A 23,867-nucleotide genomic window follows, 5' to 3' on the forward strand; every position below is an offset into this window, starting at 1 on the left:
CACGTCCCAGTCCTGGGGACCCACCGATGCTGGGGGACACCCATTTTGCGATGGGAGGTTTTAAGGCCCTTCCCAGGGTGACCCCACGGTTGACACCCCAAGGTTGGGGTCCCCAACCCCCAGGGAGCACCCTACGGGCTGCAAAGTCACCTGGCCCAAAAGCCCTGGGATGGCAAGCGAGGACAGGGGTCCCCAGCACCTCTGGTGGGGGGGGGTGTGTGTGTCATCCTGGGGCTCTGCATCCACGCTGGGGCCCCCATCCATCCCCCCATTTGCTGCCAGATCCCCGCCACGCTCGGCCGCGCGGCCGATAACCCCTGGCAGGGCTTGGCTCGACACCAAGGAGGAAGGAGGAAGGAGCGGCCTCCCACTGCCGCCTCGGGGTCCCGCGCGTCAACCCGGCCCCGGCCCCACTCCTGGCACTGCCGGCACCGCCGCCCAGGGCCCTGCGTGCGGGGGTTATCTGTGCCATCGCGGCAAACGCCCACGCAGGCCTGGTTGGGGGGGTGGTGGTGGTGTTCCCACATGGGCGGCAGGACCTGGCCTTGCCCTGGGTTGCGGGTCACCTTCCACCGGGGACAGAGGGCAGGCGCACCCGGCTGTGTAAAGAGATCCAGGGGGGCCACAGCAGCAAACGCGTTTGCTTCTTCGCAGGGCCTAGCCCAGCTCCGGGATCATTTAAGGGGGGAAATAAGTCGTGGAAGGTGTTGTGCCTTCCTCGCTTGCATTGACAGCCATCCCACCCAGCTGCCATGCCATGGTAGCTGCACCTTAGATGGGGAAACTGAGGCACGGAGAGTCCAACACACCTACGCATGGCAGTGCCCAGAGCAGCACCAGCAAACCTCCCCGTCCCCACGCTCAGGGAAGGCCAGGGGACCAGAGATAAGCGGAGCTGTGGGTGCACGTGGCACATAGGTGATGTGGCCAGGTACCATCTGCCACAGGGAGGGACTCACGGCCACGCTGAGGCGACTCACTGTGCGTGACAGGGTCTCGCCTCCGAAGCCACCAGCTCTGGAGCAGAGGGCGTCCTGGGGACCACCAATGCCCACGGAGCTGGTGGGTTTGGGCACAGAGGTTCTCCTCCACCTGCACGGAGACCCCTTCCCGATGCTGCTGCAAGGTGGCACCTCAGGGAACCCAGCTAAGGGGCTCCGACACCCACGTGGGGGGGGGGCTAGCACTGCCACCTGGCCTGGGACCCCACGGGGGCCAGCCCCCCGCCTCCCCCCCAGCACCTGGCTCCGGCTGCGCGGTGGCATCCAGTTGCACAACGCCCCTCGCGTGGGTGGGGGTGCGACGCAGGTCCCGCCACTCCCTGCCCCGGCATGAGTCAGGCGGCAGCCGGGAGCCGAGTCCCACGGGGCGCCGGGGAAATGGGGGGGGGGACCCTGCCACAGGGGCTCCCCTGCATGGGGGCATCACCGTGAGCCAAGCACTGCCCGCTCGGAGGGGGCAAAACCGTACCCAGCCTTCAAGCTTTGGGCCTGGGGGTGGGACAGCATGTGACTAACCCCAGCAGCCCCAAATAGGGAGACCTTTGCACCCCAAAACAGCCTGGGAGCCATCGCCGGGGGGGTTTATAGGTGCCTGTGTCATACAGCTCCCTGGGGATCCCCAGCGCCTGCTGGGCCCCACAGCACACGTGCATCCCCTCCCCGGCACCCCGCACCAGGGCTCCATCCCTGCAGCAGGTCCTGTGGGTCCTGGTCCCGGCTGCCTGCAGGGAGGAACCAGCACCCGTGGAGACATGGTCTGTCCCTGTGCATTGGCAGGGATGGACCTGGGAGACAGCCACAAGCACCCTCCTCTCCATAGAATATTTTTTTTATATATATATATAATATATATATATTAAAATTACATTTCTCTTTACAAAAACAATTCAACAAGGGGCCAGGGGACGGAGCCCATCGCCAAAGCCAGGGTGCAGGCACCCCGGGAAGTCTGGGGCGCTGAGCAGGCTCCCTTTTGGGGTGTCCCCATCCCCCAAATGGGGGCTCAGTCCAGAGTCCAGCAGCAGGTTGCTTGGGTGGGGGTGGGCACCGGGCAAGTGGCCCCATGGTGAGATGCCTGCTCCGGATCCGACGCAGCTCGCCCCATCCCCGCTGTCACCGCCTGTAAGGAGAAGAGGACATGAGCTCAGGAGGGGTGCTGGTGCCAGCTGGCCAAGACCAGTGTGGCATGGAGGACCCCCCCTCCCACAAAAAACCCCCATCCATTCCCCTACTTCTGGCGGGCGGTGCTGTAGGGATCAAGGAGGTGGGAGCTGGCCTGGGCCAGGTTCCAGTCAAACATCTCCAGCACCCGGTGGCACTCGACGCGGGACTTCAGCCCCAGGCAGAAGAGCTGCTCCACCTGCAAGGGGACAGGGCACGGGGAGGGGGGTGACAGGGGTGCCACCACTCTTGCGGGAGCCGGGACAGGGGGGATGGGGGTGTGCGGTACCTTCAGGTACTGGATGGCCCGTTGGACACTCCAGCCGTGGTTCTGCAGGGCTGCCTGGCACTCCTCAGTGGTCACGCCATGCACAGTGTCCTGCACCTGTGGGGAGCTTGCGGTCAGCGCCTGCCACCAGCCCCAGGCAGCGAGGAGGCTGTGGCTGGAGCAAGGGGGCACCGGGGCTGCCCCCCATCTCAGCTCTGTCTCTAGGAAGCACCGTCAGGCTGGAGCTGGGACCATCCTCATCCCTGGGGTCTTCAGCCTCTCCTGGGCTCGGGTGCAGACTCCCGGCCGCCACAGACCCAGCCCAGAGAGCCCAAAGGGACTGACAGCCACCTTCCTCCCCTCCCTTCCTGGGGCTGTGGGTAGGGCTAATTTGGGTTAAAAGGGCCTGTGATCCCCATTTTGGAGTTGCAGTGACACTTATGTCCCACAGCCTTGTAGCCAACCCCCCCAGGGTTGAACTTGGGGAAACCGAGGCATAGGGTAAGGATTGCCCAAGCAAGCCCACAGCCACCATATCCCCTCTTGCTCACAGATGTTGGGGATGCCACTTACCAGCCGGATCTTGTCGGCGGGGCGGCAGCCATCTGGCCCGTCGTAGACGATCTTCTGGAGGCTGCAGGAGGCTTTCACCAGGCACTTGGGCCCAGGGTTGCTGTTGTTGGAGGAGAAGTTGGCCTTGCAGTCTGGCAGCGGCTGCTGCACCATGGGACGGACGGTGGCTGTGGTGACCAAGCGGGACGCCGGCACCTCCTCGGGGCTTTTGGCCTCCTTGAAAAACTTCTCGTACTTGTCCAGGTAGGCAGGGCGCTCAGGCAGCAGGTAGTAGTGGGTGCTGCTGACCTTCTGCCCGTCCTTCACGATGGGCAGGATGCAGGGTCCCTTGGAGCAGTCCTTGCCCTGTGCCTGGATGACCTTGGGGGTGGCGTACTTGGGGTCAAGGGCGAAGCTCTGCGTGGTGGGCATGGGCTTCCCCGGTGAGGTGGAGAGGCAGGAGCAGAGGGCAGCGCGTTGCTGGGGGGAGCCCACCTGCAGGGCCATGGGGCTGGGCGTCCGGGAGCTGGGCTGCGACAGCGGGTCCCGGGGGGGAATCTGGGGCGGCCGGTCTTCCTCGCCTCCCGAAGCTGGAGAAAGGTCCCCCGACCAGCGCCCGGGCTCGTTGCGGCGTAGGGGTCGGGGTGGGATGGGGACACGGGGGGGGATTTGGGGCTTGTCGTCGGTGGGGGCGGACGGTCCCAGGGGGACATTAAGCCTCTTCATGCACTCCTGCTGCAGCTCCTCGAAGAGCTCAGTGGTCTGCGTCAGGCTGGGCTGCTTGGTCTCCTTGGGGGGCAGAAAGAGGTTGTCCTCCAGTGCTGGTCCCCGCTCGCCCTCATCCACGAAGCCGTAGTTGGTCTTGCCCCGCCGGCTTGGGGGGCTGGTGATGGAGCAGACCTCAAAGTCGTCCTCGTCCTGTGCCACGTCGTCATAGGCGGGCGGTGGGGGCAAAGGGCGGGCATCCCAGTCCACCACCGGCGTGGGGTGCAGGGGCCGGGGTAGAGCCCGTGTGGGGCTCTGCGGCGGGGTCTTGTCCAGCAATGAGAAGGCCTCCATGGCCAGCTTGGCCAACGACGGGGCTGTCAGCTCCCCCACTGGCGATGGGCTACCTTGAGGCACCTCCTCCCCGAAATCGATGAGGGTCACCTCGCCACCCGCCGGTCCCTCGCTCGGCGGTTGGCCAGGTTGCCGCTCGCCCACCTTAGTGCCCGGTACCCGTGCCGACGGCTTGACCGGTCGGAGACCCTTCCCTGCACCTGGCTTCTTCAGGCAGAGCTTCCGGAGGCCTCCTGGCAGACCCTCCTCCTCCTCACTGACCGGGTCGTAGCAGGGCTCTAGGAGGGGATGGAAAGGGATGGTGAAGGTCCCAGCAGCCATCCTTGGGGTGCAAAAGGGAGCAACTGCATCCCCAAGCCCCCAAATTGCCCCATAGCTTCAGCCACCTTTGCTCCCCGCTTGGGTGCAGCGATGCAACACCAGGGCATTGGGCAGGGTGCCGGGGGGCCCTGGGGTGGGGAAGGGTCCCAGGCTGGCCACCCTGCTCCATATCTCTGTCCCCGCCACAGATCCCATCACCCATAGGTGCATGTGGTACCCGGGGGGGGCAGAAGAGGTGAAAGGAGCTAAGAGAGAAAAGAAGGGCGACACAAAGGAGGGAGAGCAGCACCCGAAAAAGCCTGACTTACTGGTGAGCAGGACGGTAGGCTGAGGCGGGCGCGGAGGCGGCTGCCCTGCAGGAGAAGAGAGAGCCCAAGAGGAGGGGAGGCGTGGGGTAAGCGCGCGGAGCAAGCGGCAGTCGGGGCGCTCATTAGCGGGTGCATGCTTCGTCAGGTCCCCCGTCACCGGTCGGGTTGCGCGGAGGATGCCGGTGGGAAGCCCCCCAAGGGAAATTGCAGGTTTAGGGGGGTTGCAGCACACGCACAGTGTCTGAGCTCCCTCCCTGTGGCGGCTCCGCTGAGATCCCCCGTAGCGGGGAGCCCAGCTGTGGGAAGCCGGGACGGGATGAGGGACCTGGACGAAGGGCAGCGGGGCAGAGTCCAGCCAGGCAGAGCCACCCGCCGCCCACACTGCTGGCAGCGGCACATGGCCAGGTGACAACGTGCCCCGTCACCCCAGCTCCCCCCAGGTCTGCAAAAAGCAAGTGTCAGCAGAGAGGCAGAAAAGAGAGGGTCCAGCCCATCACCCTGGCAGCAGGGCACGGGGACGGGGCTTCACGCAGCTGACGGGCAGGGAGAAGGGGAAAAGCCACTCACTTTTAGCCCTGCCTGGAAGCTGGGTGGGTCTGGCAGCGCTCAGGTCCACACCTAAAATGTCAGGAGGGTCCATGGGATTTCCCAGGTACAGCCTGTGGGGAGAGAGGAGAAGAGCACCTGGCAGTTAGCGGGGGCCACGCGGGACCCCTCGCTCCCACACCACGTCCCTCAGGACAGCCCCCAATCCCTCCGCCACGCGCCTCGCCCCAGCGAGTACCATCCCCGCAAGCGTCAGAGCACCGCACGCCGGAGGCTTTCAGTGCTGCGGCACAGAGCCCGGTGCCGTCCCGGCGTCCCCCGCCCCTCTCCAGCTCCACACGCACGGTGTGCCGTACCCGGGGGATTACAAACTGGGTGCCATGCCCAGGGTACTCGTGCCAGGTGTGGTGCCCGAACACCCTCCCAACGCCGGGGTGCCGCGGCACGATGCTGCGCCCAGGGCACGGCACCCCGGTACGGCATGCCGGTAGGCCCGGGCGAGCCGTCGCAAGCCAGGCGTGGTGAGGCAGGGAGCCGGCGGGAGCCGGCGCAGCCCGAAGGCCTGGGCGTATGCCGAGCTCGGTGCGTTCTCGGCGGCCCGGGCGGCACGTACCCAGCGCCCGTGCCCACGCAGCGGGGCGCGGGGAGGCCTGCCGGGGCACGAGCCAGGTCCGTGTGCGCGGTGCCTCGGTTCAACCCTCCCAGGGCTGCTGGCACAGCCTGAGGCAAGGGCCGCCGTGGGGGGGGTCGGTGTCAGGCTGGGACTGAGGACACCGGCAGAGCTGTCCCGGGGCTGGGATGCCGAACGAACGGCGGTGGGGATCACGATCCCAGGGGATGCACCGAGCCCGGCGCGGGAGCTGGCTCTACACAGCAGAAGGTTTCCAGGCTTTGAAATCCTATCCTGCCCCCCACGCACAGCCCTCCCACGTCTCCCCCCCGGCCCCGTGCTGGCAGAGACCCCCCACGCCCTGAGCCAAGGCGCCCCTGCCCACCGCCCCCCGGTGTCCAGCACCCACGCTGGGCACGGCCAGTCCCACCTGGCAGGGGGGCACAGGGCGCCCTGGGGTGCAGACACCCGACCCCCCTCCCCATTCCAGACCAACTGGGGTCTCTCCTGATGGAGCATGGGGGAAAAGAGAGCATTTTAGTGGAATTTTTTTTCGTATTTTCCTTTTTAAGAGGATTCATGCTGTTAAAAGCGTGGGGCCCAGCTGCACCCTTGCCACGGCTTCCCTCCACGCAGGCGCTGAAAGGTGCCGGTTTAGCAGCCCTGGGACACCCCAAAAGCATTGGGCTAATGTGGCCACCTCTGGGGTGGTGCTTACTGATGACCCCCGCCCCGGGACAGCCACGAGGGGCTGCGGGGCTGGGAGAAGGTGCTCCCCCCTCGGATAGCCCCCCACAAGCACAGCAGCCCCCCATGTACCTGACCCCATTAGTAAGAAGAGGTGAGGGAGTTAGTCCAGCCGCAGGGACCCTACCCAGAGCCACCGTGCCCAGTACAGCAGGGGGGAAGAGATGCTTCAAGGGGGGGGGCCAAGCCACAGCTCGCTCCTGTGCCCAGCAGGCAGCGGGGAAGGCAGGGAGCAGGCAGGGGATGCAGAGAAGACAGAAAGTTTCTTACTCATCAATTTTATCGGGAAACCCCCAGCAGTGCTGCGGGTTGGTGTCTCCATGGCCTGTGTGGATGAAGCTGTTTTTAAGCGGCTGGCTGATGTCGTGGGCCGACAGCCCTGCCACCGAGGTCACCGTGTTTCGGGGGAACTGGCCCACTTTTAGGGTCCGCTTATTCTGACCCCGCCACCAGTAATTCTCGGCCCTAAAGAATAAAAAGGACCTCGTTACCGACGAGGGGATGTGAGGGGGACACGCGCCTGCCCCGGTGACGGGGAGGAGGCGAGGTGACTCGCCCGAGGCCACGCAGGCAGGCAGTGGCACAACCAGGAGGGGAACCCAGGCGCCCAGGATCCCAACCCTACGCCGGCAGCGTGCTCTGCCTCCCACCCTGCATGGCCCCTGCACCGGGAGGTGCCGGGGATGTGGGCGGCAGGGAACAAAGCTCCCCATTTGCACCCGAAAAGATGCGCCCCTTCCTCCTCCTCCCAGCTGCCCCAAATTATGCAGGAACCTTGGGGCGATGCCTGTACCAAGCTGCTCGACGCTGGTCCCCCCTGTGCCCCACGCAGTTGGGGATGGCACAAAGCATGTGCACGGTGTCTGCTAATGAACCTTCAAATATCCCAGTCCCACAGGGGAAACTGGGGGGGCCACGATGGGGGACAGGGGGCTGGGGGGGGTCTCCCTTGCTCCCTTCCTATGTTACTGGCAAACCCCGTGCAGGCTGGCGTGGGCAGGGAAAGATGGGCAGGCAGGCTGGGGGACTCCAACTGCAAAACCTCCCATGCCCACGTGAGTAGGGTGGCCAGGGTGCCAGCCCCCCAGAGAGCCCAGCGCGCCCCAGGAGGCGGCCAGAAGCCCCCTACCTGCCCCAAGATGCGGCCACCTCCAGGGTGGGACAGGGCGGTCACCCAGCCCGGGGGCACCGGGAAGCGGGGGATAGGGACAGGTAGGATGCAGGGAAGGGCACCTCAGGCAGTGCCCCCTGCCCAGCCTGTGCCAAATCAAAGGTGGTGGGGGGCTTGTCCAACCCTAATTCCCCTGCTCCCACCACGTCCCCCTCCTCCCTGCCTGCCGGGGCCCCCCGTGGGCAGGGCGGGCACCGGGCAGGGGGGTGGCGGGCTGTGCGGTGCCAGCCTGGCGAGCCTGGCACGGGCCCCAGGGTTTCCTGGAGTCACCTGTGAGTCACCCCCGGCCACCAGCTCAGCCCTTTTCCTGTTTACCTTCCCCGCTCGCCGCCAGCCAGCCGCCTTACTCAGCGCCGGGACCCCCTCGGGGAGCCCGGCCGGCACCGGGCACCCTCCCTCACCCGCGGCGGGCCGGGGCGGGGGGAGACGGGTTCCCCCTTCCCGGGAGGTCCCCTCCGCTCGACCTCCCTGCTCCCCGACACCAGCGCATCCCGCCGGAGGGATGCTGCGGCCGGGGCCGGCCCCTCCGCTCCCCCTCCCAGCCTCGTCCCACCGGATCCGGGCTCGGACCCCCGGCACAAACCCGCTCCGGCTCTGCCCTGGCTTCCCCCCCCCGCAAGCCCCCTCCCGCGGCCGGCTGGGTCCCCCGGGGGGGGGTCTTTCAGGTAGGTCCCTGCCCCTGCCCACACACACGTACGCACGCCCGGCGCCCGCCGAACGACAGGCAGGGGCTTGAAAAGGGGTGGGGGGTGTTTACGGTGCCCCGGGCGGCCTCGGCGGGGCCGGATGCGGCCCCCGGGAGGAGCCCCCCCCCCCCCCCCCCCCCCCAGCCCGGGCCCCCCCGCCCGCAGCGCGGGGGGGGGGGGGGGTGGGCAGCCACCCCGGGGGAAACTGAGGCACGGGGAGGGGGCTCCCCTCCGGGAGCGCGGGGGCTCCCGCCACCCCCCGGCTGCAGAGCCCACCCCGCCCGCCCAGACCCAGCACCCCCAAAACGTGCCCACCGGGGACCCACCGAGAAGCGGCATCCCCCGGGGAAACTGAGGCAGGGGAGTCTGCGCCCCGGCTCCACCGCGCTCCCGGCCCTCCCCGACCCATCGGTACCGCCACGTCTCCCCCGTCCCGCTCCCGCCACCCTCCCGCGGTTCACCTGGGGCCGGCGGCGGGGCGGGGGGCGCGGGAGCGGGACCCCCAGCCCGGCCGTGATGCGGCAGCGGGGACGATGTAGGCGCACTGGCGCGGCCGCGCCGCCCTCCGCCGCTCCTTCCCTCCCTCCCTCCCTCCTTCCTTCCCTCCCTCCGCCGACGCCGCTTCCCTTCCCTTCCCTTCCCCTCCCCTCCCTGCAATTAAACCGCCAGACCCTGGGCAAGAGTCATCCCTGGCGGCGGCGGCCGGGGAGAAAGCCGGTCCCTGCAGACACACAAATCCGGCCTGATTCACCTCCGGGCCGTGACTAACCGCAGGGAGCCGGCCCCGGGAGGGGGACAGGGAAGGGGGGGAAGGACAGAGCCTTCCTCCTCATCCACCCCCGTGGCTGGGGGGGGAGCCGGCCTCCCGTGTGCCAGTGGGGCAAAGGGACACTGAGCTCCATTAGGGGGTCCCCGCTGTGCTCGAGCTGGAGGGGGACGGGCACATCCTGGGATGGGGATGCAGGGACCAAAGGTGGAGGAGCAGTGGAGGAGGGTGGCCGTGCCCCAGTGCGGCTGGCAGGGACCAAGGAGCGAAGCCCACGACGCGAGGGGTGACAGGTCATGGCACCGTGATACCAAGTCCCCCAGTGCCTCTCCCGGGCCGGTGACAACGGCACATCCCCACCGCCGTCAGCGAGGAGCAGCCCTGGGGTGTGCGGTTTCCCCGGGGCAAGGCTGGGGCGAACCCACAGGCACAGTGGGGTGAGTCAGTGGGGGTGGACGCTGCGGGCGGTACGGGCAAGGCTGCGCTGCCCACAGGCACGGCCGTGCCCCCCGACCCCGCACTAGGGTGGCCCCACGGCGCTGTGCTGCCTGGGGGATCACACACCTCTCAGGAGATCCAGGGCAGCTCTGCCAGCCTGTGGGGTACGCAGCCAGGTGTGCTGGGGGGGGGGGCAGAGCCCCCCTTCCCCATCCCTGCTCCCCACAGCTCTGCCAGTGCCTGCAGTCTCCCCGTTCCTGGGGTCCCCTGTCCCCACGCAGGCTGGCAGCCCTGAAGCTGGCAGCTGGTCTGTGCCCCCCCATGCAATACCTGCCACCCCTCCCGTGCAGTACCTGCCCTCGATGACCGTGATGATGTCGTTCATCTGGATGTGCAGCTTGTCGGGTTCCTCAAAGTCCTGCAGCGCCCTCATGTCGGTGGGCTGGGCCTGGGGGGAGAGGGGGGTGAGGACAGGGGACGCAGCCCCCCACGTCCATCCCTGCCCCATTTTGAGGCCAGGCCCAGCCCCATGCAGGGCAGGGGAGCCCCCAAAATGGGCAAGAGACAGCATCACCGCTCCCAGCCCCTCCTCAGCTGTGACACCGCTGGGGTGGGTGAGGGCAAGGTAGCACCCAGGGTCCTCCTGCTATGACCATGTCACTGCCTGCCACCTCCCAGCCTGCGGGGCTGCCTGGCCCGAGTCCCCCAGCGTCACCTCCCGCCTCGGCGATAGCCTTAACTCTGCCCACGCTCGAGCAGAGCCAATGGGAGGGGGTGTCGGGGCCCCGTCCCCCTCCCTGCTCACCCACCTCCACCAAGAAGTCCCGCAGGGCCACGAAGGTGGGTCGGTCCTCGGGCTTGTGTGCCCAGCACTGCAGCATGACGTTGTAGATGTCCTGGGGACAGTCCTCGGGCCGTGGCAGCCGCTCACCCTCCTTGTCTATCTTGTGCAGGATCTGCAGGGCAGGGGGTGCCATCAGGGGGTCCCAGGTCACCCCCAGCACTGCCAGGGCAAGGCTGGGGGGGGGGGGGGGGGGGCAGGTCCCTGTTGTGCACCCACCTGGCTGCCATTGAGGCCAATCCAAGGCTCCTGCCCATAAGTGAACATCTCCCAGAGGGTGACCCCAAACATCCAGGTGTCACTGGCGTGGGAGAAGGTACGTGTCTTCAGGCTCTCGGGAGCACACCTGCGCAGGGAAAGACGTGAGCATCAGGAGGTTCTGGGTGCTGCACCCCCAAGTCCCCCCCTCCCCAGTGCTCACCAGGCAAAGGGAACCTTGCGATGCTCCTGCATTACGTAGTGGTCATCATTTTTGGGCAGGGCCCGCATCAGCCCAAAGTCCCCGATCTTGACCAGCTCGTTAGAGGCCAGCAGGATATTGCGGGCAGCCAGGTCACGGTGGATGAAGCGCTTGGACTCCAGGTAGGCCATGCCCTTGGCCACCTGGATGGCATACTGGCAGAGGGTGGAGATGAGGAAATGGCCCTGGTTCTTCCGCAGGCGGTCCAGGAGGGAGCCCAGCGGGGCCAGCTCTGTCACCTGGGCCACGGGCAGGGGACAACAGGTCAGTCAGGCCAGGGGCACCCTGGTTGGGCTGGTTTCCAGCCTTCTTGTGCCCTGCCGGGGATGCCAGCAGAGGACTCGGCATACAGACCCAGCCTGGCTTTGCTCGCCCCATCACACAAGACCCCCCACGGGGCAGCTTTGGGGTCAGCCCTATCCCCCGACACTCACCATCTTCATGGGGTGGGAGAGCACCACGCCATAGAGGCGGATGAGGTTCCTGTGATCCAGGGAGTGCATGGCGTTCACCTCCCGGATGAAGTCGTCCAGTGCCTCCGGCTGGCTCAGGACATCCGTCTTCAGGCACTTCACTGCCACGTTCAGCTACGGCCAAAGCGGGGATGAGCCCCGAAGCATCTTCCCCCCCCCGGGTGGTCCCATTGCCTGGCTCCCACCCACCACGAGCAGCCTCTCACCGTCTTGCCAGCGGGCGTGCACCACTCGCCACGACGCACAACGCCGAAGGAGCCGTCACCCAGCTTCTCGAAGAGCGAGAGGTCCCGCTCCCGCACGAGGCAGGTGAGGGAGTGCTGGCCCCCGGCTTCGGGGGGCGGTGGCGTGGGTGGCTTGCGGAAGGTGCTCTGGGGCTGGGGCTGCAGCTCTGACTCAGGGCGCTTCCCACTGAACACCTGCGGGACACGGAGGCAGGTGAGACGCGGGCACAGAGACACCCTAAGCCCTTGGGTCTGCGAGTGAGCAGAGCCAGGATGATCCCCTGCTTGGGCTGTACACTCTGGAACCTAATGATGACCCCTAACTGGTGATTACCCAGGGCAGGCTGGCTGCAGGAACAGGCTCTGCTCTGTGATTCGTGCGCAGGGAAGGGTTTGTGCCTCTCACAGCAGCCCTGGCAAACCAGGCCGGTAGCCAGAGGGCCCTGGGCACTCCTTGGCCGGGCTGCAGCCACACGATGTACCTGGGCACGAAGCCAAGAGAAACCTCCAGCTTGGGCCAAGTGTGGTGACACATCCCTGCAGCGACGTGGGCCTTGCAATAAGCGCTGCTGCCACCTCCAGCCCAGAGGGGACGTGGTGGACAGGCTCTCCCTCCCTCTCCCCCAGCTGCGGCCGATGATGTGCCAGGACTGATGATGTGCCCCATGGGATGGGGTCCATCCCAGCCTCGGCAGCCAGGACCCGTGCGGGGTGTGCGGGGGCTGGGCCCGGCATGCGGCCGGGGTGGGAGGTGGCATTTCTGTGCCCGGTGCGAGGCTGAGTAGCCTTCTATTAAAAGCCCGTCCCTGGCCCGGCCCAGATGAGTCACACAGGGGAGAGGCCAGGACCCAGCACCCAGCTGACAAGCACCCTGCTCTTTTGGGGGTGCAAGGTGCCAGGGGGTGCGAGGGCGGCAGCAGTACCAGCTTTGGACAGGATGGCATCGGGGCATACGTGAGCATCCCAAGGTCCCCGGCCCCGGCGTGCCCCCAGCCTGCAGGCAGAAGGCTGTGCCCCCTCACCACAAGGTGGGCAGGGGGCCGGGCAGCGCTGCTGCCCACAGACCCGGCTGGGGCAAGATGCACAGGCTCTGTGGCTCATTAGCTGCAAACGAGTTTCCTGGCAAACAGGCAAATAATGCAGGGGGGGAATGAATTTCCTAAAGTGCCGGGGCAGCAGGGCTGTCCTTCGCCGGGAAGTCACCCAGGAGCCCGCATGGGACTGGGGCACATGCTGGCAGGGCCATGCCACAGGCAGGGCATGCGTGGCAGGGGCTTCTGCTCATCTCCCTGCCAGCCCCCAGGGACCGGTGGCATGGGGAGAGCTGGGCACCAGCAAAAAGCATGGGGAAAGGTCCAGCTCCTCCTACCTGCCTCAATTTCCCTGCCACACCTGCTCCTCTCCCATCCCTACCTTGCTCATCCAGGATTTCCGCTTGCACATGGCTTTCCTCCGCTTCACTGCCTCCCACAGCCGCCGCTGGCCTGCAGGACACAGTGACTGTCACTGACCCAGCACGGGATGGGGGATCCCCTCCAGCCCCATGGACTGCATGCTCCTCTGGGCTCCCCAAAAGATGCTGCGCAGCCAGCCAGGGGCACGGGGGGAGGTTTGGGGTGGGGGGGGTGATGTACGCACCGGGGCGTCCCATGCCGATCTTCTCCAGATCCTCATTTTTGACGTACTCAAAGTGGGAGAGGCGGGTGACATTGAGCTCGTCCCGGATGCGCAGAAAGTACTGCTGCAGCTGCAGCTCGGTGAGCAGCTCCAGCAGCCAGTCCGTGCCCTCCTCTGCCTGCATGCTACAGCTCAGCCTCTGCTGGGACACCGTGCCAGGTTAGGGGGGACCCTGCCCAGCTCCCTTCTGCCCTGTCCCGCCTGGGGGAGTCACCCCCAGGGGCTGAGAGCCAAGGCTGGGGTGCTGCCTGGGTAGGGTGTGAGGGATGCTAGCGGGACTCATCTCCTGAGACCATCCCCAGCTCCCCGGGGGGACTAGGAGAGGCACCCCATCAGCAGGACCCCCGGGGACGGGCAGGGACCCTTGCTCTGCCCTATCGTGCCCTTAGAAACACCAGCCCACCCCTCCGCTCCAGCACAGGCTGTCCCCAGGCAGAGGTGCCAAGGACACAGGAGGGGGCAGAGCCTCAGGGCATGGGATGGACGTGCCCAGCGGTGGCCCCTGGCCGAGGGGCACCCCACAGCCTGGCACTGCGCCTGCACAGGGGGCACCCCACACCTGGCACCGTGCCTGCCACGCTCCCTTTGCCTGGCGGGAGGGGGACAGCCACCTCGGCACTGCCTCTTGGCACCCTGGCATCCCCGCGCGCCCGGCCGAGCTGCGTCACAGACCCATGGCAGGTGTCTCCTCTGCCACAGGTGGTGGCACCTTGCCAGGCAGCCACAGGGAGGGGGCAGACAGGGACATCGGGGCCTCCGGGGGGTCCTGGTGTCCCAGGGCTGAGGCACAGGGCACCCCAAGTGCTGCTGGCATCACCCCCTAGCCGTACCAGGGCACAGGGAGGGAGGGGATGGGGCCAGGTCTCACCCACAGTTCCCCATGCCCCCCCCAAACATGTCCCCCGCTGCTTCCCATCCCTGCCCGCTGTCCCAGCTCTCCCCCTACTTTCTTCGCCACCTTTCCGAGAACAGACACGGCTCTGCCTCCCACTGCCGAGAGCCGGAGGGGAGGTGGGACCTCCCCCCCCCCCACCCCGTGCCAGCCCCACAGCAGGGCAGCTCCCTCCATCCTCCTCTCCCCCAGGAGACGACGCAGCCCCTGGCGCCTTCGACCCCCGCACTCGGGTCCCTCGGCCGCATCACCGCAATTACAGCCCTCGGCACTGGGCTAAAAATACGGCGGGTGCGGCAAGCAGCTGGGCACGGGGGCGCGTGGGGGCACGCGGGGGCACGCGGGGCGAAAGCAGCCGCCGGCCTCCGGCACGCGCCCGCGGCTGGCCGGGGACGGCCGGTCCCCTGCCCGCAGGCAACGGGGACGGGTGACGGCCAGCGTGGGGTCTGCCCGGGGTGGGGGTCAGCACTTACTCGGTAGAGGCGGAAGCGCGTGAGGAAGGGGAAGGATCGGCGCAAAGCCTGGAAGCGTCGCATCCTGCCTGGCTACCCGCCGTCGGCCCCTGGCACCGCCGATGTCCCTTCCCTGGTGCCGGCGTCCCGCGGCAGAGCCCGCTCAACGCAGCCGGGGCACCCGCAGCCCCGTCAGCTCGGCTACAGAGATGCCCCCCGGGCTCGGTCGCCCCATATATCCCCCTGGAGCGGGCAGGGGGGCTCGGGGCGTCCGTCGGCCGGACGCGGGCTGTGGCTCTCCCCCTCCTTCCGTCCTGCTCTCGATCCTCCCGGCCGGCCCTCCCCTTCCCCAACGCGACGGGGCCGGGGCGGGGGGGTGGCGGCAGGCAGGACTGGGGGTCACCCCTCCTGGCTGGAGCGGCTTCCTGGGGACCCCCGGCCAGCAAGCGGGGTTTGGTCCCGGCGGGCTGCCTGCGCAGAGCTCCCCGGGAGGGGTTATTTTCAGCCGGGGCTGGGACGCGCGCCCAGGGGGCCGGGCTCCCATCAATGTGCCGCTTTCTCCCTTGTTCGGCGGGTGCCGGCAGCTGGGAGCCCGGACCCCCGCTCCCATTTCCATGGAAACTCGCTCCGGCCTTGGGAAATGCTCCCGGGCCTCAGTTTCCCCCCCAGGAAGCAGGGAGGGAGGGAGGGAGAGGAGACATCCGGCTCTCCGCTCCCCAACCAAGGCCACAGGCACGACGCCAAGGCGATGGGCGCTGCGGGGGGAGCTTCTGGCTCGGCAAACGTACCCGCTGCCCAGCTGCCAGCCCCTGCAGGGCTCTGCTGCGGGGTGCCACCAGCACCCCGGGGCTCACTCCCCTTTCTTGGCGGGGCTGGCACCCAACCCCAGCGCTGTTGTCCGCCCGCAGGTTCCCTAGGGAGAACAGCTGGCTGTGCCGGCAGTCACGGCGTGAGAGAGGAAAGACCTGCCACAACCTCTTGCTGTGGCCCCCGCCTGCCCAGCCCCCCCAAACTGCAGCCATCTCTGTGCTGAGGGGCAGCTGGGAGGGGGCTAAGCGCATCCCCAGGAGCTGAGAAGCCTCTGCTGTGGCTTCCACTACCGGGATCCCAGCTGGCACCCGGCGGCACAGGCGCCCGGCACAACAAGCCCATTGACTGGGGACACCCGGGCACGGTGCCCTCGGCGCCAACCTCCGCCACGCGCCAGCTCCCCCCTCCCTGGCCCAGGGGACACCGGGGACGCGGGGGGTTCCCTGTCCTGCAACGGTGCATCACCCTCATCGGCCGGGACTGGCACCCACCGGGACTGGCACGCCACCTCCTGCACCCCAGCCCACCTCCTGCACCCCCAAACGGCGGGCGAGTGCCCAGTTCAGCACCCGCACCGGGAGTACTGGTCTTCAGGAGGGAGCCGGGGGACCCAGCCTTGCCCACTCTGCCAGGGGAGGCTCTGTGCCTCAGTTTCCCTCTCCACGATAGACCCGTGGGCGCAGGGGGTAACACCGCAACCTCGGTTCCGAGACGGGCGAGCAGAGTCCCACCGGCGAACCCCCATCCTGCGGGGGGGGGGGGGGGGGTGGTCACAGATGCCCATCCAGCCCCCGCAACCCGACAGGCGGCAAAGACCCCCGGCCTAGGCGCCGCTCGGCCCCCCCCGTGCCCTTGCACACGCGCCACGCCGCGCGCGCCCACCCCTGCAGCCCCCGGGGATGCGCCCTACGTGCACCCAGGCTCACGCACGGGCGGTGACGACTCTCACGTGCGCCCCGGGACCACACAGGCGCAAACCCCGGCACCCCGCGTGCCTCCCGCCACCTGCGCAACCGCAGCCGCCCCCCCCCCACCGCCCCACGCGGGCGTCACCTCCGTGCGCAGCCCCCCCCCCCCCCCCCCCAGCTACCGCCCTGCCCGGCCGCACGTGCGCAAACACACCGGCGCCGCACAGCCGGCGGCAGCGCACCGGCCCGCTCCCCCCGACTTCGCCTGACGCGCACCTGGAGCCGCCCGCACCCCTGCGCGCCCACGGGTGCCCGCCCCCGGCGTGGCACGCTCCTCGCCTCCACGCTCGCCCGGCAGCGCACGCAGCCACGCGCACCCACCCGAGCTGGCACACGGGTGGCCGACCCCCCCCCCCCAGTTACTCCTACCTACGCACCCCCTGCCCCCCCCACCATGCACGGCCTGACACCCCCACATGCAGATGGCAGCCTGCAGGGCCACCATCCTGCACTGGGCGCTGTGTGCCCCCCGAGCTGTGCCAGGCCCGGCTGAGCCGCGCTGTCACACTCCGTTCTCCCGTGCCTCAGTTTCCCCAGCAAGAAGGAACAGGGACCCCCACTCCTGTGGGTCGGGACGGGAGCACAGCCATGCAGGGGGGTGCCGTCCCCATGCCACCCCAGATGCCACGGGGTACCGCGAGCGCCGGAGAAGGGAGATGCCATGCAGGGACCACCCCCAGCCCCATGCCAGGTGCCGACCCGTGCCGCACAGCGGGACCCTGTCCCTCTTGGGGACACCCAATCTGGCCGGGTGGCCCCTGCCGCTCCCCCCCGCCGCCGGCACCCCCCACACTGACCCGCCGGCACGGCATGGCTGGGGCGATGTCCTGCCGGGGGGACGGCATGGGGCGCCTGCTGCCCGGCCGCAGGGCCCGCTGCCCGGTGCTGTCCGAGAAGCTGTGAGGCAGGGGGCCGAGCATCTCCTCCTCCTCCTCGGCGCTGCTCAGGCGCTGGTAGTCGCATCTCTCGCCCATGGCCGGCGCGGCGGTGGCGGTTGCGGCACGGCGACGAGCGAGGGGCTCTGCGGAGGCGCCCGTGCCTGCCTGGGGGTGGCGAGGGCTGGAGCCGGGCTCAGGATCACATGGCAGAAAGTTGCTGCAGTTCCGGAAAACAGCGAGAGGGTGAAGGTGACCGTGACAGTGATGGAGGGGAGGGAGGGATGCAGAGGAGATGGGGAAAAGAAAAGGGGAGGCAGCCCCTCGAGCGCCCATCCTCACCCCAGTCCCAGCCTAGCACCGCCGTCTTCCTCCTGGCTCAGCAACCCAACTGCTCGCCTGCTGTCCCCGCTCTGGCACCCGAGCGAAGAGGCGGTGGCATCGCTGCCAGCCCCAGCGCCGCGCTCGCAGCCCCCTTCTCCCCCCACCCCGGCACAGTGCAGCCCGCCAGCGGGGATGCGGTGCAGGCAGCCGGGCGGAGGAGGAGGATGAGGGGGGAGCATCGTCCAGCAGCCGGGGCTCTGTGGCAAGCGGGATGGGCGAGGAGGCACCGTACCCCCTTCCTGGGCACCTGCGGAAGGGTCGGGGGGGGGGCCTCTGGGGCTGGCAGCATCCCCAGCATCCCTCCCGCTTCCCTGTGCCGGCAGAGGGGGATGGGATGCGCTGGGAAGATGGCTGCTCCGCAGCAACCCGGCAGCGTTGGCGCAAGCACGGTAGGGCTGGGAGAGCAGCCAGGCCCCGGCGGGCGCCGCCGGGATGGGGGCCGGGGGGGGCACACCGGGAGGACTCCTCCCAGGATCAGTCCTCCCCCCTCACCCTCTCGCAGGGAGCTGGGGGTCTCCTAGACCTCTGCCAGGCGCTGCACCAGGCACAGCCCCCAGCAGGGGCAGGTGGCACTGCGAAGCCACCCCCCCCACGATGGGGAACCCCCCCCACCTGCACATCAGGACTGGCCCGTACCCCAACACTGCCCGGCCGCAGCACCTCTCTGAGCTCCCTGGCCCAGGCTGAAATCAGGGAGGGACCCTGCAGCCCCCGGGATCTGCCTGTCCTTTGGGATATAGCACAGCCCCAGGGACCAATGCCATGGGGCATGATGCCCTGTCCTGACCCCCAGACGCACCCCCAAGACCCCTCTCCTGCTCCCCACACACCTGCCCCCCCCCCCCGCCCCATCCCCCGAGACCTTGGTGCAGCCCGAAGAGTGACACCAGGCTGTCACCGTGCCAGGGCAGGGGGCATGATCCCATCCCGCCCCCCCCTCCCCGAGAAACACCCCCAATCCCTGGGGGGGGCACCCACCCCGGCTTGAGGGGGGGCCTGGTGTGGGCAGCCCCTCGGTGGCTCCTCTTGCCATACCACGGAGGTGAGCTCAGCCGCAGAGCAGAGGCGGGCCGAGCCCGCGGCGTGGGAGCAGCGAGCCGCCCCCGCGCACGGCCCGCCGGCGTCACCGCGCTGGCACGCCGCGGGCCGGTGACTGATGCACGTGCTATGCCACCTTCCCTCCGGCCCCGGCCACCCCACACACTGCCCCGAAACCCTCGCCAGCCTGCCCAACGAGAGCGATGCTGCGGGGTCACCAAGCCGAGAGGGGACAACCGTTGTCCCCGCAGCCCTGGGCATGGATTCGCGTCACCCCCGCCCTGCGTCGGGTCCTCCTGGCCTGCCCGGGCTCAGCTGAAACCCAAACGATGAGGTTCCCTGCAAGGGGACGGATGGCATCACGCCATGCCACCCCTGACCCACCCGCCTGCGATTCCCACTCGGGGGGCTCCCACCGCAACGGCAGCTGCCGGACAGGGCACGCTGTCCCCTGCCCCCCAGGGTGGTGACAGTCACACTGACCACAGGGCGTCCCTCCCCTCCGTGGGGACACCAGACCTCCCCAGCCCTCTGGGATACCACGCTTGGCTCCACATCCCTTCCAGCATTCCTGGGGACCGGGACCGCAGCACCCCCTGTGCCCACTGCCCTGCACAGAGGACCCTGGGAAGCGGTGGGTCCCCAAAACAAGCTCCCAGAGGGGGATGAGGTCCCCCACTCACCTCCGGCACATCACCCCGCTTGCTGTCACAGCCCGCCTGCCACCTTCCTGGTGGCTGTGTCACCTGGAAGTGATCTCACCAGCTGCGGCGGCAGCAGGGCGGCCCTGACAGCACCCCGGGCCGGCTCGCTCAGCCCTGGCGGGGCCCCGGGGGCGGCCCCAAATTGTGGTGACACACTCCCTGGCCCGGCCACCGGCGCAGGTGTGCGGGCACGCACATACCCACACGTACAAACGCACCCTGCTCCCACCAAAGACGGGGCTGCCGGCCGCATCCTGCCCACCCCTGGGATGCTGCTGCCACCCAGCTCCCCAGGGACCGTCCCCAGCCCCTCGCTGGACTGCATCGCCCCACATCCCCCGCCGCGGGACCCCGTACCGGTGGGTGTTTTGCCTCCCTCGGTGCTGGCACCTGATGCTGCTTGCTCGGCCGGCTTGGGCAAGCAGGAGGTCTCGGGGGGCCGGCACGGAGGGCTGGTGACCCCCGTGGCGGGGGCGGCCGGGGAGGCCGGGGTGCCAGGTTCCCCCTCGCTGCCATCTCCGGGCTCCCAGAGCCTGGCCCCATGGCCTGATCCTGCCCACCGGCACAGAGCGTCCCCCACTCTGAGCCCCTGCCTGCAGCAGCGGCTGCCCAGGGAGGAGAGACGCAGCTGGGGAGGGGGTCCCCCCCCCCGACAGAGCCCGGCGCAACCCCAATCCCCTCCCTAAGCCTCTTTCCTCCGCTAAATCCCCTCCGCAGGTCGAGCCAGGGCGGGCTGAGCCCGTCTTGCACCTCCCAGCTCCCCGACGCGGGCAGGGGACAAGCAGGAGTCGCTGGCCCCGAGCTCTCTCACCAAGGCAGGGACACAGCGTGATGTTTTGGGGGGACAAGCAGGCAAAGCAACACCCCCCGGCCCACACTGCCCACCCTCGGCTCCGTGCTCACGGGCACTGCCGGGGAGGGGGAGAGGGCAGCAGGCTTGGCATCACTAAGCCTCGGCATCACCGCCCCCGGGGACGCTGCCACGACGGGGACGCTGCCACGACGGGGACGCTGCCACTCTGCCCCGGTGCACAGCTGGTTTGTGCCCGCCAGCCCCTGCGCTCATCTCACCTGGGCCGCGGCGGCGGTGCTGCGGGGGTTCCTCGGCAGTGCCAGCCCCAGTGTCGCAGCGAGCCGGGCAGCGTGCGAGGGGGCACGGCGTCAGGGCTCAGCCATGGGGCTGGCAGGGCTGCGGTGACACCGGCCACGGGGTCCCCCTGGGGCGAAGCGGGAGGGAGAGGTCAGGATGGGCCCCCACCCAGCACGGCAGCGCCCGTCTGCCCACCCTGGACCCTTCAGACTCCCTGGGGGCCAAGGGGTGGGAACGTCTCCCTGCACCCAGGGCTACCCCCCACCCTGCCCAGGCAGCTGAAAGAGCCTTTGTGGAGCTGCCCCCCCCACCTCCCTGGGGCACGGATGGGCTTTGCCCCCAGTCCTGCCAGGGAAGGGGGCACCGGCACGTGCCCTGAGCCCTGGGTCCAATCGTCCCCTCCGCCCTAGGGGTGCTGCCATCGGTACCCCCATCCCCACACCGCTGCAGGACATGCCCTCGGGGCAGACTGCAGCTGGCATGAAACGAGTTTGCCAGGTCTCAGGCCAGATGGGCACAAAGCCACGTCCACGCCACAGCAGCTCCCGTCTGCGCTGGGTGCAGGGGAGGTGAGACCCCTGGAGCTGGGGGGAGGTGAAGGTTAAATCCCCCCCACTTCCCCAGCACCAGAGCAGAGCAGCACCCTGACCAGACCATCCAGCATCTGCACTAATTGACAGCAGCCTAATTAGCCAGGCTGCAGCATGGGCAGTACCCCCCTCCCCCCGTGGCTGCTCAGCAGAGGGCTGGAGCAAGACTTTCTCCTTAAAGCCTTCCTGTCCCAGCAGGGCTGCGTGTGGGGCAGAGCCCCCTCCTGCCCCCAAAACCCATACGAGTGGGTAATGCCCCCCAGGATGCTTTGCCCCAGCTGGCTACCATCCCTCCTGAGCATGACTGGAGTCAAAACCCTAGTGCTCCAGGAGCAGGGTGGGGCCTCTCGGGGGGGAAACTGAGGCACAGAGTGAGGTCTGGTCTGCAGCACGGCTGGGATAGGGCTCGGCTACAAGCCCGCAGCAGTTCCTGGTCCCGTAGGGGCTGCTCCTCTGCCCATGAAGGCCCCGCCATGCCTCGGGGCAGGCTGAGTCGAGGCAGGACAGCAGGCTAGCAGCTGCCTGAGGAGGAGGAGGAGGAAGGCACGGCCAGCTCCCCCCAGCCATACCCACAATACCCCGCCAGCAGGGCTGGCCCACGCCCTGCACTAACGAATACCGGGATAACGAGGCCCAGGTAGCTCCAGGGGTTGGTAACAGGTTGCACAGCCTGCACGGCCCCCACCCCGCACCCCCGGGCCTCGGCGAGGCGGTATGGGGGGTGCAGAGGCTGCTTCTGACCCACTGCCTGCGGGGAGCAGCGGGCTTGGGGCCGGCAGCAGGACCAGGGCTGCGGCCGAGGGTGGGCCTGCAGCATGTGGGGTGGTCCCTCCTGGACCCTCTCCCTAAAGAGGGGCCTGGCAGTACAGACCTGCTCAGGGACACCCCTCTGGGGAGGTCCTGTTTTCAGGAGAGTTTTACAAAGCCCACCACCGAAAAAAAACTTTCTTTCAAGGGCTTTGCCCTGAGCCAGCTCAAAGGACTGAGTAAGGGGGGGGGGATGCATGACCCCCAGAGCACCTGACCAGGGCAGACCCACCTTGTGGGGCAGTGAGCTGATGCCAGAGCCCAGTGGCACCGGGGCACCCCGGGGAACGCTGCGCCAAGGCGGCCCCAGGGAGGCAAGCGCATGGGGAAGAGCCAGCGCCGGGCTCTGCCCCGGCCTGCCCGGCCCTGGCACGGCCTCCGGCTGGTGGCAGCTCTGCGGGCAAAGACACCGGCCCTGCCTGGGCTCCTCCGGTCGCCTGCAAACCCACTCCCCAGCTGCCGCTTGCAGAGCGGGCGAGGGGTCCGACCGTGCCAGGAGAAGCTGAGCGGGGTTCTCCCAGCGAGGTGGGATCGTCGCCTTGGGCTGTCAGCACCACCTTACCAGGTTTAACTTAAAGGTTTTATTTAAAAGAGCAAAGCCAACAAAGACCAAAGGTACCCAAAGGGTCCTGAGCATTTAGAGAAAAACCTGCCGCAACATGGCCGGACACAGCCACAGCGCTGCCCGCTGAGCTGGCGAGCAGAGGCTCCCCGCACCTCACCGCTGCTCCGGCTTTCGGCAGCAGCACAACAGCCCGAGACGTGGGGCCGGCCCCGAAGGACAAGGATCCTCTGTTCGGCGCCGGAGCTCCCACAAGCCCAGGGAAGAGGAAGAGCAGAGCAAAGCCGCCTTTTCTCCAGGAAAAAAAAAAACAACCTTCCCCCGGCTTCCGCTGCGGTTTGGGAGGGTTCAAGGGCACCGGGCACCCGCTCGCACCAGACCCCACTGCCTGCTCTGCCATGGCAGGCAGGAGCGGGGGGGGTCAGGCATGCTGTCAACTGGGGCTCAGTGGCCCCGCAGAGCCCGGGCACGACGGCAGCACCGGCAGCCCGCAGTGCTGCAGGGCACGGTGCCAGCAGCGCCCGGCGAGGCGCAGGGGGCACGGGCGGACGCCGACCCGGGCAGTGCCGCAGCGCCAAACCCTGAAACCCCCCCTGCCCCTCGCATCGCCCCCCCCAGCAAGGGGTCGCGCCTCGCTCCTTACCTCCGTGCTCACCGCCACTGCCACCGCATCCTGCGTCGGGTCTGCGGCGTCACCGCGGGGAGACGACGGGCACGGCGGCGTTCCGGACAGCCGGCATGCCAGGCTGCCGGGGCGGGGCGCGCCGCTCGACGCCAGCGGCCGGGTCCCCGGTGGGATCCCCCGCGGGGCGGCGGGCACCGGGTCCCGGATCCGGCCTCACACCCGGGCGGCCCTCCTGCGGCTCGGGCGGCGCGCCGGGGTCCGCGTCCCGGGGGTGCCGCCCGTGTGCTCCTGCTCTCCCGGGTAGAGCTCGCCCTCCTCCTGCACCCCGCCCCGGGCCTCCCCCTCCTCCTGCCGGCCCCGCCGCACCCACCAGCGGGCGCGGGCCGGGGGGCTCGCCTCCCGCCGCCCCCCGCCCCGCTCCTGCTGCGCCCGCCGGCTCAGGCCCTGCTCCTGCCCGGCTTTGGGGCCGTGCTCCTGCACTCCCCGCACCGCGCCCCGCGCCCGCCGCGGGGGCTGCGCCCCGGGGCTGTCCCCCGCTTCCCCCGCCGCCGCCGCCTCTTCGGCGCCCCGCGCCCGCCGCCGCCGCCCCCGGGCCGCCCCCCGCTCCCGGGGCCGCCGCGGCTCCGAGCCCGCCTTGGGGCTGCCGATGGCGGGGACGGGCCCGGGCCGCTCGCCCCACTCCTGCAGGCCCGTCCGCTCCCCCAGCGGCACCCAGTGCCACCGGCCCGCCCCCCCGCCGCCGCCGCCGCGGCCGCCCCCCG

General features: G+C 69.0%; 1 protein-coding gene across 11 annotated transcripts; it reads right to left on the reverse strand.

The window, feature by feature from the left end:
• Nucleotides 1-1,814: 1,814 nt before the first annotated feature.
• Nucleotides 1,815-23,469, reverse strand: TNK2 (tyrosine kinase non receptor 2). Of its 11 annotated transcripts, XM_030028453.1 has the most exons (19): nucleotides 23,125-23,469; nucleotides 20,504-20,649; nucleotides 17,649-17,937; nucleotides 17,229-17,526; nucleotides 13,271-13,448; nucleotides 13,046-13,116; nucleotides 11,615-11,827; nucleotides 11,370-11,522; nucleotides 10,897-11,174; nucleotides 10,695-10,821; nucleotides 10,444-10,590; nucleotides 9,988-10,082; nucleotides 6,844-7,038; nucleotides 5,238-5,329; nucleotides 4,671-4,715; nucleotides 3,004-4,319; nucleotides 2,452-2,547; nucleotides 2,234-2,361; nucleotides 1,815-2,121 (listed from the first exon to the last, which is right to left on the reverse strand). In XM_030028453.1, the coding sequence occupies exons 3-19, from the start codon at nucleotides 17,867-17,869 to the stop codon at nucleotides 2,115-2,117; spliced, it is 3,660 nt and encodes a 1,219-aa protein (XP_029884313.1). In that variant the 5' UTR covers nucleotides 17,870-17,937; nucleotides 20,504-20,649; nucleotides 23,125-23,469; the 3' UTR covers nucleotides 1,815-2,114. The 11 variants fall into 11 exon arrangements, with proteins under 11 accessions (XP_029884313.1, XP_029884320.1, XP_029884317.1 ...); XM_030028460.1 differs by lacking the exon at nucleotides 17,649-17,937; XM_030028457.1 differs by lacking the exon at nucleotides 6,844-7,038.
• Nucleotides 23,470-23,867: the final 398 nt, after the last annotated feature.

This window comes from Aquila chrysaetos, chromosome 10, assembly GCF_900496995.4.
Source record: "Aquila chrysaetos chrysaetos chromosome 10, bAquChr1.4, whole genome shotgun sequence".
Taxonomy (NCBI): domain Eukaryota; kingdom Metazoa; phylum Chordata; class Aves; order Accipitriformes; family Accipitridae; genus Aquila; species Aquila chrysaetos.

What these genes read in the sequence shown, in the direction of transcription:
- TNK2 (XM_030028453.1), bottom strand. Translation starts at nt 17,869, where the DNA reads ATGCTCCCCCCTCATCCTCCTCCTCCGCCCGGCTGCCTGCACCGCATC. An exon ending in GGAAATCCTGGATGAGCAAG is followed by an intron (nt 11,828 to 13,045) that starts GTAGGGATGGGA and finishes CGTGTCCCGCAG; the next exon opens with GTGTTCAGTGGGAAGCGCCC. An exon ending in ATCACGGTCATCGAGGGCAG is followed by an intron (nt 7,039 to 9,987) that starts GTACTGCACGGG and finishes TTTATTCTTTAG; the next exon opens with GGCCGAGAATTACTGGTGGC.